The sequence below is a fragment of the Mytilus trossulus genome, chromosome 10, assembly GCF_036588685.1.
Source record: "Mytilus trossulus isolate FHL-02 chromosome 10, PNRI_Mtr1.1.1.hap1, whole genome shotgun sequence".
NCBI lineage: Eukaryota > Metazoa > Mollusca > Bivalvia > Mytilida > Mytilidae > Mytilus > Mytilus trossulus.
Genome location: NC_086382.1, coordinates 29,321,168 through 29,335,654, shown reverse-complemented (window position 1 = coordinate 29,335,654; position 14,487 = coordinate 29,321,168). Strand labels below are relative to the sequence as shown.

Below are 14,487 nucleotides of genomic sequence, written 5' to 3'. Positions count from 1 at the left end.
ATTAATCCTATATAGATATACAACATCCTTTTTCATGTTGGTCTAATTGAAGATATTACATGGCAGATCATAATTTTGGTTTGCTGTTCAATTTTTATTATCTATCATTAGTTCTGAGATTTGTGATAAAAACATGAAAAATCTTAGAAGAATGAGTCATTCAATAGTTCTGGTCTTTTTGGCATTTTTGCTTATTTTGTACTGCTGATTCTGTTTTATTTGAAGTTTTTTTTTTAAACATATTTTATAATCAAAAATCGTCTTTAAGTGAAGGAACTCCTTAAGGAGTCATACAATGGTTACAGTCATAATATTGACACTTTGATATATAATTATGTATTGCATATTTATTATAACTTTTGAGATCATTCGGTAATAGGCAAACAATGAAAATTTAACCAAATAAACTCATCATAGATATCAGGACTAAATTTAGTATATACACCAGACGCGCGTTTCGTCTACAAAAAACTTATCAGTGACGCTCGAATCCAAAAAAGTTAAAAAGGCCAAATAAACTACGAAGTTGAAGAGCATTGAGAACCAAAATTCCTAAAGATTTGCCAAATACAGCTAAGGTAATCTATGCCTGAGGTAGAAAAGCCTAAGTATTTCAAAAAAATCCCAAATTTGTAAACAGTAAATTTATAAATTTAACCATATCAATGACAATTCATGTCAGCACAAAAAGTGCTGTCTACTGGACTTGTACTACCCTCGGGGAAATAAATTTCCACAAGCTGTTGTGGCATCGACCCAGTGGTTGTAAATAAACTCATCATAGATACCAGGACTAAATTTAATATATACGCCAGACGCCCGTTTCGTCTACAAAAGACTATCAGTGACGCTCGAATCCAAAAAAGTTAAAAAACAAATCCAAATAAACTACGAAGTTGAAGAGCATTGAAAACCCAAATTCCTTAAAGTTTTGCCAAATACAGCTATTAAGGTAATCTATGCATGAGGTAGAAAAGCCTCAGTATTTTAAAAAATTCAAAAATTTGTAAACAGTAAATTTATTAATATAACCATATCAATGACATTTCATGTCAGCACAAAAAGTGATGACTACTGAGCTTGTGGTACCCTCGGGAAAATAAATCTCTCCAAACATTTTCTTTTTAATGGCAATAATTTCTCAAGCAGTAATCCGAACATTTTGATGAAAAAAGTTCTTAGATCTTGTAATGCCACTGTAAATAAACTCATCATAGATACCAGGACTAAATTTAGTATATACGCCAGACTCGCTTTTCGTCTACGAAAGACTCATCAGTGACGCTCGAATCAAAAAAGTTTAAAATGCCAAATAAGGTACGAAGTGTAATGCAGTGTTTGTCCTCAGTATGTTTGCTTAATCAGATTTTCTCAATCTATTACTATTTTCTAAATAAAACACAATAAAATACATATATTGTTTATTCTAATGTTTTATTTTACCCATGGGGTAACACGAAACGTACTTTGTTTACCCTATAAAAGGATCGTGTACCCTTAATATGGTTGATATTTGTCCGGAAGTTTTAGAGATGAAGATATTTATTTTGTTAAACAACAAGAACAAAAGCATATGACAACCAATACCAAGTGATGTCAATACCTTTCACTACCTTACACACCAAGTGCGATAAAAAAAAAACACCACACACACAACAGAGGCACTCACATTGCCTTTGTGGACAGACAATTAAAAGGAAATCCATGAATCATAATTATTGAGAGATTTAGCGTTATAAAACCAAGTTCAATCCACCATGTTCTACATTTGAAAATGCCTGTACCAAGTCAGGAATATATTTGTTTGATGTTTTTTATCCTTTGATTTTGCCATTTGATTAGGGACTTTCCATTTTGAATTTTCCTCGGAGTTAAGTATTTTTTGTGATTGTACTTTTTTCCACATCGAGGCAATCAAACACAAACAGTTCACCAAAACATGCAAAATAGTCATTATGGATTATAAGTTAAATCAAACCCATGCCAACAACAGCTTTCTAGAAACCAGGAGCTCTAAAAAGGTAAGCAGTTCCATGATCTAATAAAAGCAAGTCTTTAAGTTGCTAATGGCATGTTAAAATTCGTAATGACTTATACATTTAATTGGGGTTTGAATTGTAACTTTGACCAAAGAAGTCACTATTATATTTGTCATAGAAATTTCACCATTCTCATCCAAATCAGGACGGTGCACATTTAACCTTGAAAAAGATGACTTTCAACTTTATATTTAAAAATCCTTGTATAAAAGCTTATCTGTAATCAATATTCATCTACCACCCATGAAATTCGTGTAGAAAATGTAAGCTAAGGATTAATGAATCAACTGATACATACAATCCATATTCTGTTGTTGCTTGAATGCATATCCAAAAGTTTAGAATTAACAAAATTTGGGGCCCTTTATAGCTTGTTGATCGGTGTGAGTCAAGGCTCTGTGTTGAAGGCCGTACATTGACCTATAATGGTTTACCTTTTTTAAATTGTTATTTGGATGGAGAGTTGTCTCATTGGCACTCACACCACATCTTCCTATATCTATGAATCAATCTCTCTTATAGTCAACTCCAGTTCTCAAATGAAGCCCACTGTAGATTTGTCTATATGTAATGTTATGAAATGAAGCAGACCTAAATGTGGCATCTTCTAATCCAAGTTCAATAGAATAGAAGCGATCAACATTGTCATGGACTTTATCTTTATAGTGGAATATGAAATCCATGGGTAATGATAACATTTACATATCAGTTAATAGTTATCAAAGGTACCAGGGTTATAATTTAGTACGCCAGACGTGGTTTCGTATACATAAGACTCATAAGTGACGCTCATTTGAAAATAGTTATAAAGCCAACAAGTACAAAGCTAAAGAGCATTGAGGATCTAATATTTCAAAAGGTGCCAAATACAGCTAGGTAATCTATTCCTGGGATATGAAAATCCTAAGTTTTTCCAAAATTCAAAGTTTTGTAAACAGTCAATTTATAAAAGAATTACCACATAATTGAAATTCATGTCAACTACGAAGTGCTGACTACTTGGCTGGTGATATCATCGGGGACGAAAGGTCCACCAGCAGTTGCAACGACCCAGTGGTGTCAATAGTTATCAAAGGTATCAGGATTAATAAGTGTCTTTCTATGTATCATACTTTCAATTTAAATTATTATAAATGAATTATTAAATCAAATTTGGTTAATATAACATCAGAAGTCAGTGATCTATGTGCAAAATTAAGCCATTTATTTAACCATTGATGCATTAATCTAATATATTGACTACAGTGAGTGAAATACTTGGAAAAGAATTTGTTAAAGCAATAGTTCACTTGCTTTCCAAACATAATTTATCTGTCTTATTTGTGATGTTTATATTATGATTTTCTCATAAAAATATTGGTCATACTAAATATAACGGTTTACCATGATAACACATTATGTATGTATGTGCCGATTTTCTCATAAAAATATTGCTTATACTAAATATAACTATGATAACACATTTTTTTTTATGTATGTGCCTGTCCCAAGTCAGCAGCCTGTAATTCAGTGATTGTCGTTTGTTGATTTGTTACATATTTGTTTCTTGTTCATTTGTTTTTTTCATAAATAAGGCCATTAGTTTTCTCGTTAGAATTGTTTGACATTGTCATTTCGAAGCCTTTTATAGCTGACTATGGGGTATGGGCTTTGCTCATTGCTGAAGGCCATACAGTGACCTATAGTTGTTAATTTCTGTGTTATTTTGGTCTCTTGTGGACAATTGTCTCATAAGTAATCATACCACATCTTCTTTTTTATAATAACTCTCAAGTATTAAAACAAATGATTGTGCTTGTATGTGCTAAAGTAAATTTGTCATTCAAGTTTTATTTATAAAATCTATAACTATATAAAGGTAAAATTTGTTGAACACAATATAAAAGTCATGAACATATATATTAAAATAATTAATACTGACCAAAATAAATAAGTATATACCACTGTAAATTCAGAAATATTGCGATGTTTTTATTATTGCAAAAACTGTGACAGGAATATGATTGCAATAATTCAAACTCGCATTTTGATTTTTTTTATATGACTAAAACAGATTTTCCTCAATATTTGCAGAAATTAAAATCACATTTTAGTCTAAAATAACTGTAATCACAATAATAAATGCATGCAATATTTTCCCAATTTACAATAAACATAAATGTATATAACAAAATTCATAGCAATACAGTTTGTATCATTCTTATAATATTACAAACCAGGCATTGCACTATAAATTGGTTGTCATTAGAAATGCAACACCTACATCAAGTATCAAAATAGAAATAAACATAAACTTTAAACATTTATATAGAAATTTATTATTTTTTGCAATTTAAAAGATCTAAAACGATTTTTTTTAAATGTAGAAGATTGTAGAATAAAGTGAAGATGGCAGTGCTCAATAATATAAGACTTAGTTTTGAATTTGGTCTTATTGAATTAATTGAAAATTAAACATGCTTAGATGAATAAAGTTTAACCCAGATTTGTTTTTCTCTCAATCAATTTATGAGTTTCGAACAGCTGTATACTACTGTTGCCTTTATTCAACACACTTAAAAATAAAAGAAATAATAAAAAAATATATGTAGATACCAGGAAGACAATCTTTTAAATGTACATTCTCCCATATATGGTATGTTTTTGTGGAATCTGTACTATCAAATGAATAAAACAATTATCTGAATTCATGATTTTAATTTAGTACAACACCCATTGTGTTTACAATGTAAAAAAATGCCTCAAAATCAGACAAAATGTTAAACCAGATATAGAACTACATGAATCTGACCACTTGAAACAAAACAAAATTGATATAATACCTTTCGAAAAATTAAATTACTTTAATTTAGCCTCTCATTGCTCTGTGATATCTGAGAGAATGCACAGACAATTATCAGACATATTACTAATAAACTCATCATAGATACCTGTGTCTAGATCAAAAATTTAACACTTGTGCCAGACATGTGTTTCGTCTACAAAATACTCATCACTGATGCTCAAATAGACCTAAATCTTGTAAAATTTGATTTTTATAGAAAAATCAGTTTTTAATTTGTGATTGTGACATCCATATTTTTAATGTAATGTCAAATTTGATGAATAAAAATTTCTGTGAGATTTTGTACTGGCAGACAAATAGTAATAAAGGGACATACACAATATGACAATGGCATACTGTAATTTCAGAAATTATTGTGTGCATAAAGGTAGCAATTTTGTAATTTTAGACTAAAATGCAATGTTCTTTTTATGTGATATTGAGAAAAATCTTTTTAATTCATTTAAAAAATTCAAAATGTAAGATTAAATAATAGGGATTAATCTCGTGTCTCATTTTTCGCAATAATAAAAACATCACAATAATTTCTGAATTTTACAGTAACTAAGCAATGGCTACATAGAGACAATCAAAATGAAGATAAAATAAAAAAATAAAAAATAAAAACAATATAAAAAAGTAGTATAACAATAACATTTAAAACAAGTATATTATGCAGCTAACAGAAATATAAAGATTAAAACTAATGGCATGTCAATTAAAAAAGACTGAGCAGCTTTGGAAGCACTGTATCTCAGACAAAAACACAATGTTCACTGCTGTACCCCTATTTTTGACATCTATACCTATTAAAAATGTATTAGGTCTGGGTTTTTTGTTCACACATCATTGTCAATATAGTAGAATTGTATGAGACTGTAAAACAAGTAAGAGGTTTACCTAGCCATAAATCCAGGTTTAATCAACCATTTTCTACATAAAAAATTGCCTGTACCAAGTCATGAATAGTTATGACAGTTGTTATCCATTCCTTTGATGTGTTTGAGCTTTTGATTTTGGCCATTTGATTAGGGGCTTTCCTTTTTGAACTATCCTTGGAATTATTTTTTTTTTGTGATTTTACTTTTTTTTCCAACATTTTAATGATATTTTTATGGTTGTCCACTGCAGTCTTGTGCAAATTTTACTTAAAAAACATCTTTTTTGAATTAAAAGCAATTATTTTTGTTTTAGATGAAGTGGATATAGGTTATTATTATAAGTCAACAGTCTGTAGAGTGGGGGGCCCATATTCGCCAGGGACACAATTTCGCCGTTGTATGATTTTGAGGTGTAAACACTTCAAATGATGGCTAAAATGGAAGAAATATGCCGATAAATCATAATTTTATAACAAATATGATTATTTCCTTTACTTAAACAAAACTACGGCACTTACTGGAAAAGACCAAAAACGGACAATGATTTTCGGTCAATTTCCTGAATGAAAAACGAGATTTTTCAAAGATATTTTTCTTAGTAATTTTTTTACTGATTGGCCTAAATTTCTGTGTTTCACACCTTTGAAATGTCTGCTGTTCATCTAGAATGACATTTATTTCATCAATATTATATAAAGCTGCAGTTTTTTGGTTTTAAATAGATGTGTAAAAACGGCGAATATGTGTCCCCCATTGACAAAACTTTGGGAAATTTCAAACACCCTTTAATCTAACTTTACAGATGATTATTTTCAAACAAACATGTTTTCAAGCTTAGGAATGGTTTGCATTTGAAGTTATCTTCATATACAAATATCAGTTTACTTCAAAAACATATAGACCTGAACATTAACTGTAGAAAACATGGAAAGATATGGCGAAATGAGCACCCCACTCTAAGGCTTTTGTAAATGAGAAAAAAAACCATACTGTATGGTTGGTTATTAAACACTACATTTTGAGATTTAAAACAGCAGTATCTAAACAATTTAAGAATCATTTAAAGCTTTACTAACACATTTTATATCTTAATAATGCTGTTTAATGTACAAACATAAATGAGTATTTAATCTTAGAAAGAGCAGGAATTCTATATAGAAAAAGGTTTTAAATAAAAATCAAGTAAATACATATTTAGTATCTGAAATATCAACCCATCACATAATTGTATTGAAATTTCTAACAAAATTCTCAGTCTTTATACATAGAAAAGCTTTAAAATATACTTTAGTTATTGCACTTATCTAGAATTATTATTGCACTTCAAAGTATAAAAATATTAAACTGTCATAATAATCTGACAATTCCTTGAAACTTTGCTGGATTTTTTTACACAAAATTTTCATCCTGGTTCATGAATATCTCCATAAGCAGTGTTATTCATAGTAACAGACTTACAAAAAATCACCATCCTGGTTCATAATATCTCCATAAGCAGGGTTATTTATAGTAACAGACCTACACAAAATTATTATCCTGGTTCATAATATCTCCATAAGCAGGGTTATTTATAGTAACAGACCTACACAAAATTATCATCCTGGTTCATAATATCTCCATAGGCAGGGTTATTTATAGTAACAGACCGACTCTCAGACTGACTTGATGCTGATGGTAAGCTTGGTTGTGTTGGTGGACTGTAGAGTTTACTTCCAGTGGCCTCTGTATAAGACAGACGTTTTCCTGGATTATGGGTTTCCCCCTGGGTTTCCCCATGCATTGAGCTGTTACTGCCACCATTTGTATTAAGGGGGATTCCCTTCATGTTGATAGGAATTGCGGCAAACTGCTCATCCCTCTGTCTCTGAAGTGTCTGCCTTAAAGTTCTTCTTTTCTGTAAAAATAAGGAAAAACATGAATAATTATTATCAATTGTTTTGTGGTCTTAATAATCTGGTGTATTCTAGATGCCAAATGTGCACAAAATCCTCACCTGTTTATCCTTGTTAAAATCTGATCTCTTGAGGAGAGTTGTCACATTGGCAATCATACCACATCTTCTTTTTTATATTAAATATTATAAATGATAATAATAAACCTTAATAATCCTTTGTTAAGGGAAGTTTTTTTTAGCTCCATTTCATCACATACAATTTTTTTCATTTTAAATCAAATCTGTATGTTCATAGAGTATTTTTTGGAAATAATTAATTTTTACCATTCCTCTACCATTGTCTACTTTCCACTGTTCAATAAAATTAATCATTGTTTACTTGTGTATAATAATAAAATATGTCTATGATTCAGTGAAGGAACAATCATTTTGGAATGACACACTCAGTTGTGACATTATGATTTTCCAAGGGATCCAAAAAGAAATACCTTAATTTCATTACATACACATCCTATATTTTTTTCAAGAAGACAAACTCTATCATATTTTTTTCTTAATCTTTTGTTGCAAAATATATAAAATTAAGAAATTCCCACTGTAAATATGTAAATGACATATGGTGTTTAATATGATCTTGTCACTTCAACTTAGCATTAGAAGTCTTTGGAAAGAAATACAATTTGATATGGAAAACATATTTTTAATATAATTTTCCATATTCAGTCTGTATAATATATACATAATTTGGTTCTAATCACTTCTAAATAATATTCAATAAATGGGTTTTTTGTCAAAACATTTTAAATAAATGGGAGAATGTGTCCATAGGACACAGATAATGCCCCTTCTTCCATACATAATGTAATAGGGAACATAACTTAACTCATGAACAGTAAAAGTAACACCATCCAAATTCAAACTTGATCTGTGTTTTGTGGTAACTAGCATGGTGTATAAGTTTTATAACATTTGTTTGAGGCAAATTATATGCAGGGACTAACATTCAATACCTTCGCAAGTGATTGTAAGGGCATAATTTTTTTTTTTACTTCATGTATCTCAAAAACAAGGTATATGACCCATACTCTTTTGGAAAAAATTATGATAGAATAATGAAGGTACCAATACGGTCCAAAAGCAATAAAAGGGAAAGTTTTATTTGTATGAAAATGTTGACATTTACCAACACACCTTAAATGAAGGAAGTCTCAACAGTGATAAAATATGTAATGAAGCACTTAAAACAAAGGGAACTCAAAAACAAACCAATATTTTAATTTACTTTATCCATGTCATGACATAGAAAAATTATTCTGTGATGTTCCCGTACAATTCAAACCATATTTTAAAATTAAGCTCTCTGCTTGGAAATTACGTTTAGAGAAAATTGAGAAAATAAAGTTAAAACATCAAAATAATACTCTCAGCTAACGACCTTGAAACGGGGTCTCATTGGGGGTTCTGATCCCGGATCCCGCTTACAGTTTTGACAGATTCCCATATCCTGCTTACACTATGTACTTAAGAAATTCATTTATTTGTTATTTCCGGGGTCCCACAGGACTCCTTTTCCGGTTTTCACATCACAATAATTCGACTTTCACGTGTCACGCTTACAAAAAATCAGCAATCCTGCGTTACACTTAGTCCCCAATGAGACCCACTTGAAACTATTTCCACTACACAGAATCAAAGGGTAATTCCGTTGTTGATTTTCCCAAAATGAAAATTAACATTTCACGGGTCTTTTAATTTTCTTTTTTTTTTCTTCATAGTTGTTCTTCAGTCACAAATGCTTTGGTGTATGCTTTTGACAATTTTACCCAGCATACATTATATTTTAAAATGGTGACTTTTTATAATTGTTATGTTAAAAATTGGATCTTTGACAATGTTGCCTCTATGCACATACATCATGTAAATTGTGACAATAATAGATGGAAAGCAATAAACATTTTTTTATATTGCATGATAAAATGACAAAATCAATAATAGCAAAACTTTATTTGTATGAAGTGTTGACATTTAAAACATAAACATAAAAGTCAAATGTAAACAATGCATTTTAATAAATTTTGGTTGATATGCATCTATTTAAGAAATGCTTAAGTTTTCTTAATACTGAACAAGAAAAGTCTATATATACTTAGTTTTAAAACCCTACATAAATTAAAGAAGGAAAACAAGAATGTGTCCACAGTACACAGATTACCCATTCACACTATAATTTTTTATATTCAGTGGACCGTGAAATTGGGGTAAAAATCTAATTTGGCATTTAAAATTCGAAAGATCATATCATAGGTAACATGTGTAAAAGTTTCAAGATGATTGGACTTGAACTTCATCAAAAACTACCTTGACCAAGTACTTTAATCTGAAACTTGACCGAGTCAATTGTTACAGTTCAAGCTTTATAATATCCGGTCCAGGAGTCTTAGATATCTATTACAGTGGGTTTTCATATGGTTTCTGAGGCATTTGTTTATTTTTAATCTTTTTTTTTATAAGTGACTGGAAAAGGTGCACTTCCAAAAAATTAAAATAAAACAATCAATTTTTTTTCTCACCTTGTTGGAAAAATAGAATGTAATTTATCAATTGAAGCTTTTGTCAGTACCGATTAATACCGGATTTAGACATTACTCGGAAAAAAAAGTTATACAATAAAAACACAAATGCATGAAAAAGGAAAATAACAATAAACAACCTTCAAATAAAACTATAATAGTACATGTTCTATCTATATATTTCTCTTAATAATCCTACAGAATAATAAATATTAAGCAAATAATGCACATTAAACAAAGTACAGCTAAATAAATAAAACACATTTAAAACAAAACCATTTAACACTGGTAAAAAATTAATACAAGGTTTTAACTACAACAGATCTAAGATTGTCCATAAAGTGGATATATATAGAATCTACCACTGCATTGAGTGTGATAAAATATTTATCCACTTGAGACAATCCAAATTTTCAAATTTAAAACATGAGGCTTGCCGATCATTTCAAATGTTTAACTTAAACTGTCACGAGAGGATAAATATAATATTACACAAGATTTGGTGGTGGAATCTATTTCTCTCATGATTTTCAAACAATATGCAGGCAAACTTGTTAAGTCCATAATAGAACACAATTCAAATATATAGCATAAAGTGTACATTGTAAATTTATATAAATATATATTAAATCAACAACAACAATAAAGTAGGATGAACACAGCAGGAATATGAAAAACAATATAACAACAGGAGTTTACAATTATGTATAAGAAAATCACTTTCAAACAAGAATGTGTCCTAAGTACACGAATGCCCCATGCGCACTATCATTTTCTATGTTCAATGAACCGTGAAAATGGGTAAAATCTCTAAGTTTCAAGTTGATTGGAATTCAACTTCATCAAAAACTACCTCGACTAAAAACTTTAACCTGAAATGGGACGAACAGTACGACAGACGAACGAACAAATGAACAGACGGAGGCACAGATCAGAAATCATAATGCCAATCAATTGGGCATAAAAAAGTTACTAAACAATGGGGAAACAAGTTTTTACTTGCTTTAATGCCTAATGTCTACCACAACACATAAAAAAATATCAATATTGCACATTGCCCAGCAAAATTTTCACTAAAAATAAATGTCTAGTAACAACAATAAACACTCTCTGAACCTATTAGATCTTAACATTTTCATTAAACAGTAATTAGTCAAATTTTATAAAAATATCTTATTGCATCTTGAAACCAAGGATTTGTTGAAATCAACTAGTGTTGGGTATTACAAAGGTGTCCTGTTTTCTTCCAAGCTGACTTAAAATAAGAGGAATTCCTAAAGCCAAATAGAGTTACCATGACTGATTATGGTAGATTATATTTTTTAAGTATTTTCATAGGCTATCAAAGTATTCCAATGTCCTTTAAGGTTAATAGGCTATAATAAAAACAGCAGTCAAAAACTGATAATTCATTTACACTTTTGACATCTTTACGTATTTTAGATCAGTTATGGGTTAAGAAGAGATGCATCCTCCAAAAGAATTAACAAAGTATATTTTATCTTTAAAATGACCATTTTGCAATAATATTTACCTGAATTGCCAACAGACACAAACCTCCTAATATAAACCCATTACATACCCGTAGCCAGGGGGGTTTGGGGGGTTCAGACAAACCCCCTTTGAAAACAAATAAGCATTGGAGATGCATATCTGAAAATACAACAAAATTAAACTTTTCTTTTATACAAGTCTACAACAACTAAGAAAGACATTTCTGATTCATTGCATGGCATCAAATCTATTGGCAATCACCAAACTTTTATAAACACAAGGCAATACAATAAATTCAGATTTTTTACATTTAATTATTTGCAAAGTGCATAGTGCGTATTTTCTATTAAATTTTTTTTTCACAATTTTTAAAATAATAAACATTTAAAAAAAAATCATGAATTTACAATAGTAATTAGGAAGATCACTGGTCAGACAAAAATCCAAGGTAGGTATCTTTTTCTTTTTTTATTCTTTATTTCTCTTCATTGACTTCCCTCACAGAGGTGGAAGGTTGGTCTTTCATTGCTCTGATGTAGTCCCAGGTCTCCCTCAATTTCTTCCTTTTCTGAAAAATAACAAAGTAAAGCTGTGAATTTTAAACTCTTAATTTTTTATGCTGATTCATCAATCTTGAAACAAGATAAATACATGAAAATTGGCTTTTATTAATCATGCCATAAATAAATCAATGTTAGATTAATTGCATGATTTTAGGGTTAAACAAGAAATGTTTCATGGTTCAGGTTTTCATGCTGTTGGGCTTATAAAAATTGCATTAAATAATATTAGTTATTTTGATTTGCCAACAAAAATTATAAAAAATACATCTATGACTGCCATGCTCTTCTTGACAATGTTACATCATTGAACAGGAAGACAAACTTTACTCCTTAGTTCATGGTAATAACATTTTAATGTACTTATAAGACTTAAATGCTTCTCTTGTAATTAATAGGGATGTAAAAGTGTTATTCATGTGCACATTTTGTATCAAATGTCCGCAGGTGTAAAAGTGTTGATTATGTTCCACACTTCATACAGAATATACCTTCTTCAAACCTTCAATACTTTAGCACCCAAATAATATAACCAAAAGAAGCATTTGACTTTTAAATTATATTTCTCTTCATAAAATATAAATCACATTTGCAATAATACTAGTAAGTATATATGTGAGTACTTTTCTATTTAGACAACCAGTTTTCATGGATTTCAAACCTCATCAAGACAGAAATTTGAGAAACAAAATTTCATAACACAATGATATTTCCATTACACCATGAATAAAGGGCTGCGCTTTAGCGTATGATACGCCCGTTGCTCTTTTAACTTGTCTTTTATGCTTTAAATGAATTTATATGATCAACTAGAAATAGTGTGAGCCCTGTCAAATACCCCTCCCCAAATAATAAATAAAAATGCACAAAAAAACTGGCACTATTAAGGTCAATAGATATAAAAAATTTATCAAAGTTGCATAAAATTTTGTGGAAGTGTTAGTTAGTGTCCCAAAATTGGAAAATCCCCCCTTTTTCAAGCATAAAAATTCATAACACGGAAATGTAAAATCTGAAATTTATAAAAATTGAAAGGGAGCTTACATCAATAGATATAAACAATTCACCAAAGTTTCATGGACATTGGTGAAAGCCTTTTTGAGTTATTGTCCGAAGTGTTGAAAATCCCCCCTTTTTTATGAATTAAGCCCCATAAATCCAAAACTTAAAATCTGAAATTAAAAAAAACGAAAGGGAACTTACGTCAATAGATATAAACAATTCACTTAAGTTTCATGGAAATTGGTGAAAGTGTTTTTGAGTTATTGTCCGAAGTGTGGGCGACGACGGACAACGGTATACCATAATACGTCCCGTCTAAAAGACGACGGGCGTATAAAAAGGCATCTAAAAAATAAATAAGACTATAATGCATTACTTACATTTGTTCTGAAACTTTTCAGTCCACACTCAAAAACTCTTCTTATCTGCAAGCTATTAGTTATTCCATATCAGGAACAGGCAATGTACAGGCAACACACAGGCAGAAAGTTAGTTGTTAAATAAGGTAGGATAGCCCAAGACAAATAATGCACATCATCTTCCAAAGAATGCATAATCATTTATGGCAAAATGCACGTTTTGGTAGTGACAGAAAATGTTGTAAACCATATGCAAACATTTTCTGTGATAATTTAATATATCAACTGTCATGTAACTTGAATTTCATCTTATTTTTTTTTTTACATACATCAACATCTTCAGTTTACTATGTATTGTTAGTAACATTATATCATTACAAATACACAAAAAGCAGATGTATAAGTACACAAGAACTACATGCTAAATATAGAATCCTGCTGTTATTTTAATTGAGATGTGTACATTGTTATTGCTGTAAACTCAATACACTATATGCCTTTGTTAGAGAAAAGGATGATTTTTCAAGCTGGCCGAGGTGTTTACGTTTGCTGTACATCAACTACCCAGCCTCCTCTTCAACTTTACCCACCTCTTAATACTGTATATTCAGAAATTATTGGGAAGTTTTTATTATTGCAAAAAATGTGAAAGGGTTGTAATTGCAATAATTTAAACTCGCATTTGGCATTTTTTTTTTATGAATTTAACATGATTTTTTTCTATATCACAAAAATTAAATTTGCATTTAAGTCTAAACTGACATGGACGCAATAATAAATGCATGCAATAAATTCTGAATTTACAGTGGCCCTTTCAAGTCAACTTCACGCAGGTTTATTTTCATGATCTTTTGATCAATTTAT

General features: G+C 30.0%; 1 protein-coding gene across 4 annotated transcripts in view; it reads right to left on the bottom strand.

The window, feature by feature from the left end:
- Nucleotides 1-5,917: 5,917 nt before the first annotated feature.
- The window catches only part of LOC134687180 (glutamate [NMDA] receptor subunit 1-like), a 103,815-nt gene continuing 95,245 nt past the window's right edge, over nt 5,918-14,487 (bottom strand). For 3 of the 4 annotated variants that reach the window (XM_063547261.1, XM_063547264.1, XM_063547263.1), the window contains one exon: nt 5,918-7,638. In XM_063547261.1, the coding sequence (XP_063403331.1) occupies nt 7,327-7,638 (312 nt within the window). In that variant the 3' untranslated portion in view covers nt 5,918-7,326. Of the gene's footprint in view, nt 7,639-12,131; nt 12,271-14,487 lie in introns of those variants that run through there. The other variant, XM_063547265.1, reaches the window with a different exon arrangement.